The 20760-nt window shown below is 51.9% G+C and overlaps 1 protein-coding gene across 2 annotated transcripts in view; it reads left to right on the top strand.

Moving 5' to 3' along the window:
* The window catches only part of LOC119976380 (coagulation factor X), a 44520-nt gene that overhangs the window by 8488 nt on the left and 15272 nt on the right, over window positions 1-20760 (top strand). For both annotated transcript variants that reach the window (XM_038816882.1, XM_038816881.1), the window contains exons 2-5: window positions 6477-6576; window positions 9013-9173; window positions 16635-16659; window positions 17607-17720. In XM_038816882.1, coding sequence (XP_038672810.1) covers window positions 6507-6576; window positions 9013-9173; window positions 16635-16659; window positions 17607-17720 — 370 coding nt within the window. In that variant the 5' untranslated portion in view covers window positions 6477-6506. The remainder of the gene's footprint in view (window positions 1-6476; window positions 6577-9012; window positions 9174-16634; window positions 16660-17606; window positions 17721-20760) is intronic.

The raw sequence follows: 20760 nt of genomic DNA, 5'->3' as shown, positions 1-20760 counted from the left end.
CTGGACTCCAGGGTCTCCCTTCGCCCAAAGACCGTACTGGGTGGTTACTTGCAGTGCTTCTATGCTCCAGGCCCCTGGTTGCGGCCCTTTGCAGCCATATTTTTTGTTTTCTTAATTAATTTAGAGTACCCAATTAATTTTTTTCCAATTGAGGGGTAATTTAGCGTGGCCAATCCACCTAACCTGCAGAGTTTTGGCTTGTGGGGGTGAAACCCATGCAAATACGGGGAGAATGTGCAAACTCCACACAGACCGTGACCCAGGGCCGAGATCGAACCTTGACCTCGGCACCGTGTGACAGCAGTTCTAACCCACTGCGCCACCGTGCTGCCCATTCTTTGTAGCCATATTGTCACTCTAACTTTGGTCCGATTTTTACCCCCCTCCCTATGTCCCCTGCACCCCCCAGTTCCCCCCCTTATCCCTCCTTTCCTGTGCTCTCCCCCTTTGTCCCTCTTTCCCCAGCTCATATCCCCCTTTGCTCCCCAATCCCTGTTGTGTGTTCCGCCCCCCTCCCCCCCCTTACCTGGCGCTGTCCCCTCTGACGGGGTTGGCCGCGGCCTCTCCCTGTTGCATTTTCCCGGCGCTAGCTTTCCCGCTCGTGCGGTGACTCCCCTCCCGGAGTCTCGTTTCTCCCTCGCCCACTCTCTGTGTTTACTGCCTGTTCTTTCCCCGTCTTACCCTGCACTCCTCTCACTTCACTTCACTTTCCCTTCTCTGTTGCTCTCGCTCTCAAATGAGGTCACGATCTCCCACGTGAAGCAGTCCCTCAGGTGGTGGCTTGCTGCTTGTTGCTCAGGGTGTGTTTGGGTGGGGGGAGGGGGGGGAGCGGCAGGGGTGCAGGGCTGACGGGGGGGAGATGTGACCCAGAGCTTCGCTGGGTACAGCATACCAAAGCATCCGCCATTCTTGTACAGGGTTGCTTTTGCCCTTTTGAATTCTGCGTGTCTCCTGGCCAGGTCAGCCTCAATGTCCAGGTATATCCTTATTTTATGTCCTTCCCAGCTACAGTTCTTGGACTGCCTAGCCCAGTGCAGGATTCTTTCTCGATCCTGGTACCGGTGCAGTTTGGCTATGACTGCCCTCGGTTGTTCCTCAGCTTTGGATTTTGGGCGCAGCGACCGTGTGCCCTGTCTATTTCTGGTGGGTTGGGGAAAGTTTCTCTTCCCACCAGGTTGCCCAGCATCTCAGCCACGTGGACCATGTAGTCCCTGCCTTCGATCCCCTCCACAATCCGCAGGTTTTGCCTCCTTGAGCGGATCTCCAGATCCTCTACTTTACACCTCGGACTCCCCTGCGTCATGACCAACCTTGCCACCTCTTTCTCCAGCGCCACAATCCAATCATTCTGGTCAGTTGCGGCCTTTTCCAACTCTTTGATGGTCACCTCTTGGGCTTCCAGCATCTTCTCCGCTCTGCTCAGGGCGAGCTGTATTTGGGCCAGAGCCTCAATGTCCGGTTTTACCTCCGCCTTTATCTCCTGTTGGTGCTCCCTCAGTGCCTCGGTGAAGGGTGCCTTCCAGCTTCCCCAGGTGCAGGAGGAGCTTGTTCGTGCCTGCCTTGCTCCTTTTGCTTCAGCGAAACTTGCGCTCCGCCACCTCGTGCGCTGGTTGGATCGAATGTGGTCGTTCCTGGCCCCTTCCACTCCTAGTCTCTGCTCGGCCCCTAGTTTGGCTTGTTCCGGGCATCTTTTCTTATATTCCCCCTCTTTTTCTTCCTTCCTCTGACTTACTAAGGTTGGGGAATGAGTTGCTGCGATTTTGTTGCCAAGTTTTCGTTGATAAGTGACTATTTTCCGGGTCCACGGGAGCAGAGCCATCTGACGTGTGACTGCTCAGCACATCATCGTCACCGGAAGTCGTGAGGCCTCAGTGTTAACCATTGTGCCACTATGCCGTCCCATTTGGGTCCTAAGGACACCACAGAATTGGAGGTTAAGGAGCAGTCAGACTTCATGAGTAATAATTACCCTTTGGATTAGAAGCCTTGGCTGAGATTATCCGACACCCTGCCGGGTCAGAGAATCCCCTGGGCCGCTGACAGCGGCACCCCGGCAATTCTCCGGGCCTCAATGGGTGGAGCGGCTGTCCAGTTTTGGCCAGTCCGGCCGGTGTGAATTACTCACCTCACGCACGGCGGGACCTGGCAGGTGAGTGTGCGGGGGGGGCGGTCCTCGGACAGGTGTGGGGGGAACCAACCCCCGGGGGGCCCCCCCATAGTGGCCTGGCCCGCGATCGGGGCCTACCGATCTGCGGGCGGGCTGGTTCTGTGGAGTGACTTCTTTCCTCCAGGCTCCACCATATTGCCCGGGGGCCGGTACGGAGAAGAGAACCCCCGCGCATGCGCAGAAATACACCGGCCGATCCGCTCATGTGCGAGAACACACTGGCCGCTCCGCGCACGTGCGAACTCGCGCCGCCCTTAGGCACCGGCTGGAGCGGCGCCAACCCCTCCGGCGTCTACCTAGCCCCCGGAAATGGGAGAATTCCGCACTTTTGGGGTCTGTTGATGCCGGAGTGGTTTGCGCCGGTTTTCCCATCGGCATGGGGACTCTGTGCCCAGAAGGAAGAATCCCACCCCTTAATTTGTGTTTTCAGAGGTGACATGTAGAGAATCATTCAAATTGCAGTGCAGGAAGAATTTGCATTTATATAGCAACGTTCACATCTTTAGGTTCAGTTAACAGTGCTCTTGCCTCTTAGTCTGAAGGGTTCAAGTCAGAGGTCTATGTTGTCATGGTTGATGGAGATGCTGTGTCGTGGATGAGACTTTAAGCCAAGGCTGTGTCCTCCCTGGCCGGTGGATGTAAACAAGAGTCTGTGGCACTATTTCAAAGATGAATTGGAGAGTTCCTGCTGAGGACCAGAGGGATCTTTGGGTGCATGTCCATAGATCTCTGAAGGCAGCAGGATTGTTAGATACAGTGATTAAGAAGGCACACAAAATACTTGTCTTCATTAGCTGAGCAGGGAGGTTGTGGTGGAGCTGTATAAAATGCTTGTTTGGCCACAGCTGGAGAACTGTGTGCAGTTCCGGTCACCACACTATAGGAAGGAAGAGATTGCACATGAGAGGGTGAAAAGGAGATTCACCAGGATGTTGCTTGGGCTGGAGTATTTCAGCTATGAAGAGAGGCTGCTTAGGCTGGGGTTGTTTTCCTTAGAATAGAGTAGGCCGAGGGGGAGCTGATCAATGTGTACAAAATTGTGAGGGACATAGATAGGGTAGATAGGAAGAGACTTTGCCCCATAGTAAAGGGGTCAATAACCAGGGGGCAAAGATTTATGGTAATGGACAAGAGATTTAGAAGGAATTTGAGGGAAAGCTTTTTCAGTCAGAGGATGGTGGGAATCTGGAACTCACTGACGGAAAGGATGGTAGAGATGGGAACCCTCACAACATTAAAGAATAATTTAGATGAGCACTTGAAATGCCATAGCTTACAAAGCTACAGATAAAGTGTGGGAAAATGGGTTTCGGATAGGTATTTCTTGGCCGGCACAGACACGATGGGCTGAAGGGCCTCTTTCTGTGCTGTAATGCCCAATGACTCTTGAGTCCTGACCAATTCCTTAACCAAGAGTACAATTAAATATCAGCCTAGGTTCTGTCTTGGATTTTATACCCATGGCTGTCAGACTCTTAAGCTGGCAGATTGGAGATATTTTGGGCCAATTGCACCTGTGCCAACATAAGCTCCTGAACTGGAAATGGCTAAAAGTAAGGATGTTATGCTTCAATTATGGGGAACATTGGTGAGACCACATCTCGAATATTGCTTGAAGTTTTGGTCTCCTTATTAAAGGAAGGATGTAAATGAATTAGAGGTGGTTCAGAGGAGGTTTACTATATTAATACCCGGAATGACCAGATTGTTTTATGAGGATCGGTTGGATAGACTGGGCTTGTTTCCACTGCAGTTTAGAAAAGTGAGGGGTGACTTAATTGAAGTAAATAAGATCCTGAATGGTATTGACATAAGAACATAAGAACATAAGAACTAGGAGCAGGAGTAGGCCATCTGGCCCCTTGAGCCTGCTCCGCCATTCAATGAGATCATGGCTGATCTTTTGTGGACTCAGCTCCACTTTCCAGCCCGAACACCATAACCCTTAATCCCTTTATTCTTCATGGTGGACATGGAAAGAATATTTCCTCTTGTGGGTGAGACCAGAACTTTGGGGGGGGGGGGGGGGGGGGGGGGGGAGGTTAGGGTTTGGCCATATTAAATTGGCCCGAAATTGGGAAAAAATTAGTGAGTCCTCTAAATTTTAAAAAATACTGACTCAATTCTCTTTGAAACAATGCTATCATTTCTGCCTCTTGCGGCAAAGCATCACAGGGCTCAAGTTTCACTCGTATGAATTAGTGACTCAGGTATCTTGCTGCAGAGGTTTGGACCATTGGGATCTAAGAGCATAGGAAATAGGAGCAAGTGAGGCCATTTGGTCCTTCGAACTTACTCTGAGATTCAATAAGGGGCGGCACAGTAGCACAGTGGTTAGCATTGTCACTTCACAGCTCCAGGGTCCCAGGTTCGATTCCCAGTTTCCCGGATTCACTGTCTGTGCGGTGTCTGCACGTTCTCTTCGTGTCTGCGTGGGTTTCCTCCGGGTACTCCGGTTTCCTCCCACAGTCCAAAGACGCGCAGGTTAGGTGGATTGGCCATGCTAAATTGCCCTTAGTGTCCAAAGGGGTTGGGTGGGGTTGGTGGGTTATGGGTATGGGGCGGAGTTGTGGGCTTAAGTGGGGTGCTCTTTCCAAGGGCCGGTGCAGGCTCGATAGACTAAATGTCCTCCTTCTGCACTGTAAATTCTATGTCTAAGATCATTGTTGATGTGATCCGGCCTCAACTCCACTTTTCTGCTTGCCCCCCCATACCCTCGACGCCCTTACCAATCACAAATTTATCAAACTCAGCCTTGAATATATTAATTGACCCTGCTTCCAAATCCCCTGGAAAAGAGAATTCCAAAGATTATGACCCTCTGAGAGAAGAGATTTGTCCTCATGTCCAACCTAAAGGGGATAATCTTTGCTCTGAATTTGTGCCTTCTAGTTCTAGATTTTCCCACGAGGGAAAACGTCCTCCCAGCATCTTCCCCGGCACGCCTACTCTGAACTTTATGGCCAGAATTCTCCAGCCATTCGCTGGCAGCGGGATTCTCTGGAGTGTAGGTTTTAAAGACCTACACTGTGATCTTGTGCTGACCTGGATTAAGGGGTAGTTATTTTCTCCCCCTGTATTGTGCCTCTGTTTTAAATTTTTTTTTATTGCTTATTGTTTTAAAAAAAATAAATTTAGAGTACCCAATTATTTTTTCCAATTAAGGGGCAATTTAGAATGGCCAATCCACCTAACCTGCACATCTTTGGGTTGTGGGGGTGAAACCCACGCAGACACGGGGAGAATATGCAAACTCCACACGGACAGTGACCCAGGGCCGGGATTCGAACCCGGGTCCTCAGCGCCGTAGGCAGAATTGCTAACCACTGTGCCACCGCGCTGCCCCCTTATTGTTACAAGTAGGCTTCAATGAAGTTACTGTGAAAAGCCAATAGTCGCCAGCCTGTTCGGGGAGGCCGGTACGGGAATTGAACCCACGCTGCTGGCCTTGTTCTGCATTACAAGCCAGCTGTTTAGCCCACTGTGCTAAACCAGCCCCTGCTCACTTGTTTTAGGATTAGGTTTGTTTTCCCCTGTTGATTAGGAATTAGGATATTCTCTGTAATATTGAAAATATTTAGCCTTAAATAGGCAACAGCACTTGATCGATAGCATGAGCACTCTTACAGTGATTGATGTCAGATTGACTGCTTCCAGAGGCCTGTGTTTTCCAAATCCAGAGTCCTAGAAGAAGTAACATGCATGTGGATAGTGGGGATGTTTTCAATGAATCTGCTGACCATGTGCAAGACTTACTAATACTGGGAAGTTGAGTATGAATTGTGTTATGCCAATGTTAAAAAGAGGAGTCTATATCAATAACAAAGCATATTTTGAATATGAATCTGGTAAAGGGGCGACTCGTTAACTGTGTCTGTAGCTTGCAAACATGTCTTTACAGCAAACTGTGAGACCACTTGTCTTCGCAAACTTCATTAGAGTGTTCATTAGAGTTTCCTCATCTGTGATGATGGCTCTATAAGGCTGATATTTACAGAGGTGTGCTCAGTCACCTCTGCCAAGCAATCATGTCTGCAAGTCTCTGTACCTTTTGAACATTCAACCGACACTACACCTATGTGAATTTACGTAGACAATGTACAGATGCTATATCTCATGAGTTTTAAACAAACAAGGTCGAAAAACTTGACCTCAAGTGTTTAAACAGATAAGGTCTAATCACTCTACCCCAGGAATATTAAAAAATTATCATGTCCAGATGTGGAACTGCAGGAGTATCATACTAGGCTGCATTAGACATGGAATGGCTCAAGAGCTCTTGTCTCTGATCATGTCTTTGATTGCCCAGACAGGCTAGGTTGGTTATCAATCCTTGAAGATGTTTGGATGTTATTGTTGTTTGACGTTGCTGATGCTGATGGGCAGTACAGGAGACGTAACCAGCTCAGGTAGGTACCAAGGTCACACTGACCCTACTTTGAGTTGTCTATTAATGATGTATGTTCAGAAACTGCTGCATGAAGAAATGTATCTCCATGGAACAGAGAATGAGATGTTTCAGTGTTATCAACAGTGACATCAAGGGTTTATTTTTACCATTAAAACATGAGTCATGTTGCTTAGTCTGGTAATGTTTTTTGAATGGACACTGAGGGGTATGCACCAGATGAGCACTAGAGGTCTACAATGGACTGTTTCATGTTAAAGAACAAGGGCACCAAGATTCAGAAGTTTATAGAGCTCGACCCAAAAGCAAATTCCTCTCAAACACCCATTATCTCAAACATCAATCCAATTTTTCCTCAAATTTTCCTCATGATCTGCTTCTTTAACACTCCAATTTCACTACTTCAGGGCTATTCTCAACGGTCTAGCTGGGACTGTAAAGGGGAACGCCTTTGATACAAAATCGGTGGTGGAGGTACATTTTCTGTTTGTTCACCCTCAGTTTCTAGCAAGTGCAGCCCAGGGATACCTGAGCTCATGAACCTTAGGTGGGGGGGACTTGCACCATCAAGTTGAAAACAGGCCTGATAATGAAAGGGCAATTTTTTGGTCTCTTGACGCTTCAAGGCCTGGACGTCAGACTTCAGACGTCCAATCGCAATTCTCAGTGCACATCACTTCAAGGCTTTGACATTGCGGTTCTAATGGCCCGATACACTAAATCGAGGCACATCACAACCTAGAATGACTGGAGTGTGCTGTTCCTGCCCAGGGAACAAAGTCTCCTGCAGCTACACACCTTGAGAAACTGTCTGCAGTGGCTGCTTACTTCTTTTAAAAGTTGACCCTGGTGGCGACTGAGTCTAATGCTATCAGGTATAACTTACCTTCAGCACAACAACAGGGTTAGTCCAGGAAAACACCCTCTTCACCACGGGTGCGAGTAAATGAGGCTGGAGATGATTGGGTGGGTGCATCACTGAAGGTTTTGGAAAGAATGAGGAAAATTGAGGAGAAGTTTTGTGAATTTGCAGGCCAGCAAAGTTTCCTACCTCAGAGCCGGACTGAGAATGGACCGAGAGCAACAAGGAAATTTCACCCACCCTCTTTGTTTCAGTTACACCCCATGCTCAGAGTCCGAGGCCAGGAATAATACCACTTCAGGTGTTACAATGTGGGGATTGGGTGGATCATGCAATAAAACTTTTTTTAAAAAATAATTTTTATTAAGATTTTCACAGAATAACCAATGTAAAAACCCAAGAACAACACCCACCCACAAAAGCAACTACCCAATCGAAAACAAAAAGAAATAAACAACAGAAAGGAAGGAGATAACACCCGCCACATCCCACCAACCCATGTACACACTCCCCCCCCCCCCCCCCCCCCCCCCCCCCCCCGGGTTGCTGCTGCTGCCGGCCTATTTCCCTACCACTCCGCCAGGAAGTCCAGGAAAGGCTGCCACTGCCTAAAGAACCCCTGTACTGATCCCCTCAGGGCAAATTTCACCTTCTCCAATTTGATATACCCCGCCATATCATTGATCCAGGCCTCCACGCTTGGGGGCCTCGCATCCTTCCACTGGCTACTAGGGACGCAAAGGCCAGGACACCGGCCTCTTTCGCCTCCTGCACTCCCTGCTCCACTGCAACCCCAAATATTGCGAGTCCCCAGCCTGGACTGACCCTGGATCCCACCACCCTCGACACCGTCCTTGCTACCCCCTTCCAAAATTCCCCCAGCGCTGGGCATGCCCAAAACATATGGGCGTGGTTTGCTGGGCTCCCCGAGCACCTAGCACACCTGTCTTTGCCCCCGAAAAACCTACTCATCCTCATCCCAGTCATGTGGGCCCTATGCAACACCTTGAACTGTATGAGGCTAAGCCTCGCACAGGAAGAGGAGGAATTCAACCTTTCCAGGGCACCCACCCATGTCCCCTCCTCAATCTCCTCACCCAGCTCCTCGTCTCCTCCTCCCGATCATGCAATAAAACTTGACCTTTGTTAATAAAAGGTTGGAGCTAGAGCAGCCTGAGAAGGGCAGCACAGTGGCACAGTGGTTAGCACGGTTGCTTCACAGCTCCAAGGTCCCAGGTTCGATTCTGGCTTGGGTCACTGTCTGTGTGGAGTCTGCATGTTCTCCCCGTGTCTGTGTGGGTTTCCTCCGGGTGCTCCGGTTTCCTCCCACAGTCCAAAGATGTGCAGGTTAGGTGGATTGGCCATGCTAAATTGCCCTTCATGCCCAAAAATGGTTAGGTGGGGTTACTGGGTTACGGGGATAGGGTGGAGGTGTGGGCTTAGAGTAGGGTGCTCTTTCCAGGGCCGGTGCAGACTCGATGGGCCGAATGGCCTCCTGCACTCTAGATTCTATGAATGAGATGGCAATTGTAGTTTATTCTCCAGCACCTCATCACTGCCTTCACATTTTTACAGTGTTCTACCAGAAGAGCAAAGCAAATAGAGTGCTGAGAATTCAAAAACGTTCAAACTGGTTCTGGGAAGAGATGAAACCAGGATCTCTGGAGCGAGAGTGCTATGAGGAATCCTGCTCATTTGAGGAAGCAAAAGAGATTTATAAATCCCGAGAGAGAACTGTAAGAATCTTTCACCTGATAACTGCATATGGATGTTTGTTTATTTATTTTTTAATGGGTTGTGCCTATCACCGACAAGACCAGCATTAATCGCCCATTTCTAATTACCCTTGAACTCAGTGGCATTTAAGAATCAACCTCATAACTGTACGTCGGTCGGACCAGGTAAGGATGGCAGATTTCTTTCCTGAAGGACATGAATGAACCTGATGGAACCATCAATTCACTAGACACGTACTTTAAGATATAAATAGTGGTTTTAATCTACTTACTACAGAGCCAGCCTGTTACCAGTTGAACTCTCGATGAACTGCAGGCTGGCTCTGACCCACCAAGCCCCAACTCACTGAAAAGGGGGTCCTCGGCCCTCCCCACGCACACAAAATATGCCAGCCTAGCACCCTGCCGGCATCCAGGCGCCCAACTGGGATCTCCCGGCAGTGCCGCTTTTCGGGTGCAATTCAGCTAGTACATCCCACCCAATATCACCTAGCTTTCAATTCTCGAGTTTTAATTAATTGTAATTTAAATTCCACCTGTACCATGATGGGATTGGAACCCATGACCTTGTGCTGCCTTTTTACTAGCGCAGTGACATTTCCACTGTGCCACCAGCTTCACACTGATTTTTTGATATGTTCCACTGCAAAGTCAAGATTCTCTGCCCAATAACAGCACTTGACAGTATTTAAAACTTCACTTCCTGGGCGGGATTCTCCGATCCAGCGGCAGAGTGTTGACGCCGTCGTAAACGCGGGAGCGTTTTACGGCGGCGTCAGCGAGCCACTGGGAACAGCGATTCTGCGCCACAAAAGGGACCAGCACGGACATCGCGAGAAGTGCGGGGGAAGTGGCCGCAGACCGGCGTCAGCTACTCGCGCAATTTAAGCGCTGAGTCGCTTAAATTGCGTGAGTGCCGCTCACTGCCGACACCGGCAAGATGGCTGCCGTCCGCCGTGCTGCCCCGAGGTTCAGGGACCACGAGTCGGACATGCTCCTGGAAGCGGTAGAGGAGAGGAGTGCGGTCCTGTGCCCCAGGCGGGGCCATATCCACCGCAGCACCGTCCAGCGTATGTGGCAGAAGGTGGGCCAGACCGTCAGCGCCGTGGGGTACACCCCACGGACCGACGAACAGTGCCGCAAAAAGCTGCACGGCCTACCAAGGGCAGTCAGCTTGAGTACACAGCAACGTGCCCCTTGCACCACCACCCCTATTGCCCCACACGTATGAAAGCCCCTCCCCCCGCCCTGGAGGACAGCGCAACCCCCTCCCTGACCCACATGAGCTGCACCCACCCATGCCAGCCGCATTGCAACACCCTCCCTGACCCACATGGGCTGCACCCACCCATGCCAGCCACATTGGCCGGGTGCCCGTGCTGTCATGCCATCATATACCCAACAGGTGCGCTGCATGCGCTGGACTGCCTAACACTGATGTTTGTTCCCCCCCACCACCCCCCTCCCCCCCTCAGGATAGGAATGCCCATAACCAAAGGGAGTGGGAAAGAACCGCTGGGGGTCCACCCATACTACACCCCCTCACTGACCATGGGCAGAGGGCACTCAACCTCGTAGGTGGAGCCGAGGACCGGGAGGTTGCCGGTTGCCAGGTCGGAGGCACACCACCAAGTGAGACTCCTCTGCCTGACTCCACCCCCTCACCCCAGCCCCCCATCCACCCCCTCACCCCAACCCCCCCTCACCCCAGCCACCCACTCCACATCCACACCCCAGCCACCCACTCCATACCATCAGCCCTGTCCCTACCACAAGCTCACTCTCGTCCGCATGTCTAATGACACATGCTGTCTTGTGCTGACCAGCCGCCGATCGTCCTGGGCCATCTGGCATAGCATGCCCATGGCCAGTGCCAGGTCCAGTGGCCCCCAGGGACGCAGGCCATGGCGGGGAGGGCAGATGTCACAGAAGGCCTGCTACCGAGACCCAGACACAGGACACTGACTCCCAGGACATGGACACACAGAGGACGGACACCCAGGACGCTGACACCCAGGGCGCTGACACCCAGGGCGCTGACACCCACGGCGTTGACACCCAGGGCGTTGACACCCAGGGCGTTGACATCCAGGACGTTGACACCCAGGACGTTGACACCCAGGACGTTGACACTCAGGGTGCTGACACCCAGGGTGCTGACACCCAGGGCATTGACACCCAGGGCGTTGACACCCAGGGCGCTGACACCCAGGGCGTTGACACCCAGGGCGCTGACACCCAGGGCGTTGACACCCAGGGCGTTGACACCCAGGGCGCTGACACCCAGGGCGTTGACACCCAGGGCGCTGACACCCAGGGCGTTGACACCCAGGGCGTTGACACCCAGGGCGTTGACACCCAGGGCGTTGATACCCAGGGCATTGACACCCATGGGGCTGACACCCAGGGCGCTGACACCCAGGGCGCTGACACCCAGGACGTTGGCACCCAGGACGTTGACACCCAGGACGTTGACACCCAGGGTGCTGACACCCAGAGCTCTGACACCCAGGGCGTTGACACCCAGGATGTTGACACCCAGGACGCTGACACCCAGGGCGTTGACATCCAAGACGTTGACACCCAGGACGTTGACACCCAGGACGTTGATACCCAGAGCATTGACACCCAGAGCATTGACACCCAGGGGGCTGTCACCCAGGGCACTGACACCCAGGGTGCTGACACCCAGAGCTCTGACACCCAGGGCGTTGACATCCAAGACGTTGACACCCAGGACGTTGACACCCAGGACGTTGACACCCAGGGCGCTGACACCCAGGGCGCTGACACCCAGGGTGCTGTCACCAAGAGGATAGACAGACCAGACAGTGACACACAGACGGTGGTGACACAAGGACCATCGGGCCAAGGGTCGACGCAGGAGACCCCGGACTTTGGCTCCGATGGTGAATTTGACTTCTCGTCACTCCTGGCTCCCACACCCTCCACCTTCACAAAGATTCTCACCTCGGTTGGGCACTTTAGTGATGAGGCTTCTGGGACCCTAACTGGTGCGCACCACACAACCGTACCGGTACAGCAGGTGGAGGTAGGAGCAGCCCAGACGGTTCCCGGGTTCCTAGACTTACCAGACCCACCCATACACCCGATGCAATTAGGGATTAGACAACCGGATGACAGCTGGCCTCCAGCAGCTGAGGACGCAGGTGGAGGAGTCCATCCGAACCCATGAGCAGGGAATAGAGCCGGTCATGGCTGCCTCCCAGACCGACACCGCACGGGTGGCGTCCGCAATGGAGGCAATTGGGGCAACGGTGTCTGCCATGGGTCAGGTCATGCAAGGCATGGGGCTTCATGTGCATGCGTAATCCGTGGCCCAGGACAGGACTGCCCTCTCACAGGCAGCCTTGTGACAGAGCCAGCTGGAGATTGCAACCGCGCTCCGCAATGTGGCCAAGTCTCAGCTCGCCATGGCTCAGTCGCAGCAGGCCATGGCTCAGTCTCAGCAGGCCATGGCTCAATCTCAGCAGGCCATGGCTCAGTCTCAGCAGGCCATGGCTCAGTCTCAGCAGGCCATGGCTCAGTCTCAGCAGGCAGGCCATGGCTCAGTCTCAGCAGGCCATGGCTCAGTCTCAGCAGGCCATGGCTCAGTCTCAGCAGGCCATGGCTCAGACTCAGCAGGCCATGGCTCAGTCTCAGCAGGCAGGCCATGGCTCAGTCTCAGCAGGCCATGGCTCAGTCTCAGCAGGCCATGGCTCAGTCTCAGCAGGCCATGGCTCAGTCTCAGCAGGCCATGGCTCAGTCTCAGCAGGCCATGGCTCAGTTTCAGCAGGCCATGGCTCAGTTTCAGCACGCCATCGCTGAGTGCATCAGCGGCAGTGCCCAGGCGATGGCCCAGTCTCAGCAGGCCATCATTGCGAGCATCGTCGGCATTGTACAGATGCTGGATGGCATTGCACAGGCCCAGAGGGAGGTGGTGCAGTCCTAGACAGGGATGGCCCACTCCCTAAGCTCCATCGCTGCTGATGTTCGGACCCTGGTCGATACCACAGCGGGCCTCCAGGACTGGCAGCGCCAGGTGTCGGTGGTGCCTCGGGGCTTGTCTCCACTCGCATCCCCGTTCCATGCAGAGGCCCGGGGGCCACCGGGCACCCCGAGGGAGGAGAAGGTGCTGGGGCCCATACCGGTGGCTCCTGCAGGGGAGATCCCGGAACACCGCGGCATCTCAGACTCTACCCGTCCCGTCCCTGGTGCATCTCCTGGACAGCGGGCAGAACAGGGCAGCACCACACCATCCAGGATGCCCGAGAGCAGCCTGGGCCATCAAGGTTGGGCCGTCCCAGGAAACGAGCGGCAACAGGAAGACAAGTCGAAGGACAGGAGTCTCAGCAGTCCGCCTCCACTCCTGCTGTACTGTCTGGGGAAGCACAGGGACGTAGTGGTAGGGCCCATGAGATCAGGAAGTTTGACACAGTTTAGTTATAGGGGCCAGGGCACGTGTATATAACCTTTCTAATTAAACTCACTGTTACACCACTGCAAGCTGACTCTGTGATATGTCTGATGCCTGCGGGGTCGGGTAGGGGACTGAGTGCCAATGTGGTCAAGGGGTGATGGAATGTTGAGCTCTGGTGGACGTAATGTGCGTCCCCCCACCCCCAGGACGTCCACGCCACCCTCTCCGACAGGTACTGGAGGGCCCCTCCAAAGCGGTCCAGGCACTTGAAGCGCATTTTCAACAGCCCGAAGCACCTCTCGACCACACCCCTGGTTGCTGCAGGGGCCTTATTGTAGTGGGTCTCCGCATCGGTCTGTGGCCTCTGTATAGGCATCATCAGCCACGACCGCAACGGTAGCCCCTGTCGCCCAGCAACGAGCCCCGCAGCCGAAGGGGAGGGGGGGGTTGTCCCTCGAACATGGCAGGGATGAACGATTATGCCAGGATAAACGCGTCATGTGCACAGCTCGGGTACCGGGCGCAGAGGTGCAGGATCTTCATCTGGTGGTCACACACCACCTGAATGTTCATGGAGCAGGCCCCCTTCCTGTTCATGAACACGGCCCTATTATATATTGGTGGCCGCATAGTGACGTGCATCCCATTAATCGCCCCCTGGACCATGGGTATCCTGGCCACGGCAGCAAATCCCGCTGCCCGGACATCCTGGTGGGCGCGGTCCACAGGGAACTGGATGTAGCGGACCGCGATGTCATACATGGCGTACGTTACTGCACGGATGCACCGGTGCTCCGAAGCCTGGGAGATGCCGGACAGGTCTCCACTTGGTGACTGGAACAACCCCGTGGCATAATGGTTCAGGGCCACCGTCACCTTGACGGCCACTGGGAGAGCATATCCTTCCCCAGTTCCACACGGTACCAGGTGTGCCATCGGGTGGCAGATGAAGGTGACGGTTTCCCGGCTCATCAGGAATCTCCTCCTGCATGCCCTGTCCAGGAGGTCCTGGAAAGACATGCGGCGCCGGTAGACACGAGACCTCATCGGGCGCCTCCGGCACCACCACCCACCTCCTCCTCCCCCCTCATTCCCTCCTCTCCCTCCTCGTCATCCTCATCCTCACCGGTATCATCATCCTGTGCCTCGCCCTAGTTGTTGTCCTCCTCCTCCTGCGCCTGTCAGGCGGGTGCCTCCAGCCTGAGCGGGTGCCTCCTGGCCCTCTGCAGCCCGTCCCTCTGCTGCAGCCTCTGCCTCCTCTCTGAGCTGCCTGCGCCAACATTGCCACAGAGTTGCATGCAGGGCAGCACCCCCGCCAAGGCGGCCAACATCGCTGGCTGGTGCCCAAACATTATGATCTGCAGGGGGTGAGGATGGGTAGACGACAAGTTTAACCATGGCGCATGACCCGCTCCACAACCAGGTGCCATGGGCTACATGGTCGTCCTGGTTGCCAGCTTGCACCCCAGCCACGCGTGCCCCCACCCCTACCCGCACACTCGTTGCCCCGACTCCTGTTGCCCGTCCTTCCTGCAAACGCCACCGTTGGATGGCACTGCCCTCACTGGGGGCTGACGTGGGTTTGGACCTGGACCTACTTGCCGGTGGGTGCCGCCGGCTGGGAGAGCCGTCCCTTGGGGGTTCCGGCACCCATCCGCTTGGCCGGGGGCTTGCGCTCAGCCAGCGCCCGGGGTAGGTGCCGTCAGCCTGGCCATCGTAATGGCATCCGTGGCTTTGGTACCGCCCTGCCATGGCAGGGTGTTTCCGGCCGGCAGAGCTATCCTCCCCACGCACCCCCCCCCCAATATGGAGGGCCTCCACCCCCTCCCTCCAGCCAATGCCGTGCCCATCCCACCAGCCCTTGATTCCCCCCCACGCCGACCCCTAACCCCTGCTGCCGCATTGTCAGCCAGCACGACTGGCGCATAATTTTTAAAAGCAGGTTGGAACCACGCCGGCGTGACCTCGTGTCATGCCGGCAGGACATTGGCCCATCTGGGCGGCAGTATCGCCGGGAGCCCGGAGAATCGCTCAGCGGACCATCTCAGGTGATTCTCCGGGCCACGCGGCACCGTTCACGACCACACCGTTTTCGCTTCTTCGGAGAATTGCTAAATAGCGTCAGAGCAACGACGCGTGATTCGCGCCCTCCCCCCCCCGGTGATTCTCCGATCTGGCGCGGGCTCGGAGAATCCCGCCCACTGAACCGGTCCAAGTTCCATTCCCACTTCCTTCTCCTCATCACATTCATATTTCCAAAGTCTGCCCCCACCGCAGCAACCAATCCCAGTAGTACTCCCACTCCCAATGTTATTGATTGATTTGTTTTGAATTTTGTGTTAGAGTCTGTTCCCTCTGTACCATGTGGCCTTTCTCCAGGACCTCCCTTTGTTGAACAGAGGAAAGTGTAGTTTGAGTTCAGTTTAACATACTGTGTTTTCAAATGAACGTCAGAAAGGGGTGATGTAATGAGCAGCTCCATGAAGTTCGTGAATGGGATTCTTCGTTGGCTGACGCCGAAATTGGGAAATGTGATTGGGGGAAGAATAGGTTCCGACACCAAAATCACGGCGAGCCGATTTGACCCCAAATCGCAATTCTCCAATATTTTGACAGCAGCGTCAATGCATTCCGGAATGCACGTATAATAAACACCGTTTGAATATCATTAGTGGGCCTAACCGGGTATTCTCCAGTGCCTCCGCGATTCTCCCCCTCCGATAGGCCGAGTTGCCGAAGTGCGGTTCACTTGTGCTGTTAAAAATCATGAAATCGGCATCGTGGCTGATGAGGGAGAGAGAGGGGGTAGGAGACAGAGAGGAGCAACTGTGGGTTTCCAGGCCGGACACTGGCCGGGCTGGCTGGGGTAGGAGAGCCCTGCCAGGGCTGGGGAAGGGGCAGTTGATAGGGGACAGGCTGAGTGGCCATGGTGAGCCTCCACGGGACTGAGGATTTTTAAAAAAGAACAACATTATGAAAGGACAGTAATTTTTCAGAGTAAATTGCAGACATGTTAACAAAAGCGTCCTTTCTTTTAACAGATGGAGTTCTGGTTCTCATACAAGAGTAAGTGCTACTTTTATCACTTGTGGTGATACACCACCCCTCTCCGGGACCTCTGACTAACAAATTGTCCATCATAGAGGACTGCAATCAATCAGCCCCGGTTGCCAATCAAACCCACCATCGCAGGAGGAACAGAAGACTGATTCAGCCAAAGTTACATAGGACCACTAGGAAACTGTGAAAAAGAAAGATAGCTTTTTTGTCATAATTGCATTAGATGAATCAGTGATTCATCAATGTGGAATGACTAAGCAAGGATTCACAATGGCAAAGATATTTGAAGATGAAGATGTTGGCCCCAGGTTAATCAGAGAATTAATGCTTTCAGCAACTCGTTCTGTTTGCCCCAAGCGCTCGGATCTTTTAGCACCTTCTCCGCCAGTTTATAGGGTCTGAATGGATGGCTTTTCAGTGGAAAAATACTTGGTGTGACTTTGGATACAAACCAGTTTCATGCTGTTTTTCGCACCAAAATCCAAATTAATAATTCAAGAGGCAAAAACTGTACCTTTGTTTTGGGGAAAGACAAAATGTTTTGGCAGGTGTGGGAGGAAGTTACCCAATGCTGCTCAAGCTGTGAGATATAGGGCAGCACGGTGGCCTAGTGGTTAGCACAACTGCCTCACGGCGCTGAGGTCCCAGGTTCGATCCCGGCTCTGGGTCACTGTCTGTGTGGAGTTTGCACATTCTCCCTGTGTCTGCGTGGGTTTCACCCCCACAACCCAAAAATGTGCAGAGTAGGTGGATTGGCCATGCTAAATTGCCCCTTAATTGGAAAAAATAATTGGCTAATCTAAATTTTTTTTAAAAAGCTGTGAGATATATCTTTAATTCAGCCTTAGTTAAAGTACAGAGCCCTCAGAGTTTACCATTCGCTTATGTTCTGTCACCTGTTAATGGACTCTTGAGCATTTCACTGAATGCTTTTCTCTGTGTCCCTCTCACAGGTCTGAATCCTTGTAAATCATCGCCATGCCACAATGGTGGTTTGTGTAAGATCTTGGAATACAGATACATCTGCCTCTGCCCTCCACTGTGGAAAGGAGAACATTGTGAAATAGGTTTGTTGCTGCATCTGATATTATATATCAGTCTACCCTCTCAATGATGTGGATCAGTGGTCTGTGTGTATGTATGGTGCTGTGCATATGTGTATATGTATATATGCCTGTCTATGTGTATGCAATTTTTTATTTGTTCATGGGATAAGGGCTTTACTGGCTAGCTGAGCATTTATTGACCATTCCGAATTGCCCTTGAGAAGGTGGTGCTAAGATTCCTTAAACTGCTGCAGTCCATGTTATTACGATCCCAACCCAGACCCCAACAGTGGCTAAGATACTGGACTGAACTCCCAATATTTTAATTTATTTTGCAAGACAGTGCAGAAAGAATGATTCACTCCAGGAGTGATTGCATGAAAAAATAGGGATTTAAAACAAAACTTCATTATGAATACAATATTAAACATTTTACCTTCACAACCAAAAATAATAGCTTTCACTTACCCCTTAACACTAACACCCAATTCTCTATTAAACAACAAGAAAAGAAACATACAGTTCTCAATCCAGTTTAAAATCAGCACAGCATAGATTAATACATCCTTTGCGGAACATTTGGGCCCCGGTTGGAATCCCTTCAGACTCTGGCTGAATATCTTCAAATAGCTGCTTCAACTGGATTGTTTCAGCCTCTTCCTTATCCTCAGATGAGACTGTTCCCCTTTAAAATATTATTACTCTTTTTTAAACTATCCTACTGGGAAAGAAAACTGCCTTTACTTGTGGATTCTGTGGTAGCCAGATCTGACTTCAACTCTTCACTCCAATAAGGGCAGCAGGGTGGCACAGTGGTTCGCACTGCTGCCTACGGTGCAGAGGATCTGGATTCGATCCCGGCCCGGGTCCCTGTCTGTGTGGAGTTTGCACATTCTCCCCGTGCCTGCGTGGGTTTCACCCCCACAACCCAAAAATATGAAGGTTAGGTGGATTGGCCATGCTAAATTGCCCCTTAATTGGAAAAAAATAATTGGGGACTCTAAATTTTTAAAAACCTTCTTCTCTCCAAAAGCTTTTTCAAAAATCTCACTCTGAATCTCTTAATTTCATCCAACAATGATATCATCTACCCAAGCTGAAAAGCAAATTAACTTTCCAGGGGCTGAATGCACATTGATTCCCCGTTCAAACCACAGTGCATGGGTCCAGACTGAAAACCATATTGCTCTGTCAATTTCACCTTCTGGCCTTGAAAAGCTCTCAGGCCCTGCAAAACAGAATTATTTATTTAAAAAACATGACCACTGCAGTCAAACACACTCTAACATTTAACCCTTAAATTATCCAATACTTAGAATCCAATATTCCTAAAATCTTCTGTTTGTCACAATGTGGTGTCGGTACACCCACAGTGCTGTTAGAGAGGAAATTCCAAGATTTTGACCCAGCAACAGAGAAGCAACGGCGATATATTTCTGAGTAAGGTTGGTGAGTGGCTTGGAAGGGACTTTTCCCTCTAAACTGCACACCATCCTTCTTGGAACTATAACCAGGTGGTGGTGATTCCATGCATCTGCTGCCTTTATCCTTCAAATTGGCAACGGCCGTGAGTTTAGAAGGTGCTGTCGAAGGAACCTTGGTGAGTTCCTGCAATGCATCTTGTAGATGGTTTAAATGGCTGCCACTGTGCTTCAGTGGTGGATGGAGTGGATGCTTGTGGATGAGTGCCAATCAAGTGGGCTGTTTTGTTCTGGATTGTGTCGATCTTCTTGATTGTTGGTGGAGCTGCACTCATCCAGGCAAGTGGAGAGTATTCCATCACACTCCTGAATTGTCAGCCCAAGCCTGGATATCGTCCGGATCTTGCTGTATTTGGCCATTAACTGCTTCAGCGTCTGAGCAATCGCAAATGGTGCTGAACATTGTGCAGTCATCAGCAAACATCCCCACTTCTGACCTTATGATAGAAGGGAGGCCATTGATGAAACAGCTGAAGATGGTTGGGCCGAGGACACTACCCTGAGGAACTCCTGCAGTGATGCCCTGGAACTGAGATGATTGACCTACAACTTTTGTGTCAGGTATAACTCTAACCAACAGAGAGCTTTCCCCCTGATTCCAGCTGACTATTTGTGCTCGGGCTTCTTGATGCTCCACCTGATAATATACTGCCTCGATGTCAAGAGCAGTCACTGTCAACCCACCTCTGGAGTTCAGCCCTTTTGTCCATGTTTGGATCAATGAGGTCAGGAGCTGAGTGACCCTCAACTGAGCATCAGTGAGGTGATTGCTGACAAGTGACGCTTGATAGCACTGTTGATGATCTCTTCGATCACTTTACTGAAGATGGAGAATAGACTGGTTTGCCTGGTGACACTGTCCAGTTGTTGTTTGACCTGCCTGTGAGACAGCTTTTCCAATTAAGGAGGACGTTGCAGGGTTGACAGGACTGTTTGTTGTTTCCAGTGCCTAGGTCTATGCACAATGTCCAGTTTCATTCCTCCTTGACTTTCTAGCGGTTTGATACAACTGAGTGGCTCATTTGGCCATTTCAGAGGGCTTTTCGAGTCAACCACATTGCTGTGGATTTGAAGTCACATGTAGGCCAGACCAGGGAAGGATGGCAGATTTCCTTCACGTAACAAACTTTACGACAGTGACCTGTCCACCCTCGGGTCCAACACACAATTAAAATCACCGCCCTAATTAACTTTTGGGAGTCTAAATCGAGAATGGATGTTAACAGTCTCTTAATAAAATCCACTTTGCCCCACTGCGGGTGTACCCATTGACCAAATCACAGGTATTCCTGCCAATACCCGACTCACCATTACAAACCTATGCCCGGGTCTTGCACCTCCCGCGACACTACACATGTCATCTTTTTATTAAACAGGGTCGCAATCAACTTGACTTTGAGTCAAACCCTGAATGGAATGTTTGCCCAACCCACCCCCTCCTCATTGCATCTGGCCCTTTACACGTAAGTGCGTTTCCTGCAGGAAAACCACAAATACCTTTAGACTTGATCTTTTAACTGGCCCATTTACTCCTTGGACATTCCAAATTACCACCCTCCCTGGGGGCTTTCGACCTCCCC

The sequence above is a fragment of the Scyliorhinus canicula genome, chromosome 13, assembly GCF_902713615.1.
Source record: "Scyliorhinus canicula chromosome 13, sScyCan1.1, whole genome shotgun sequence".
In the NCBI taxonomy this organism is placed as follows: domain Eukaryota; kingdom Metazoa; phylum Chordata; class Chondrichthyes; order Carcharhiniformes; family Scyliorhinidae; genus Scyliorhinus; species Scyliorhinus canicula.
The sequence above is the reverse complement of the archived record's forward strand: the minus strand, read 5'-3'. Positions and strand labels throughout refer to the sequence as shown.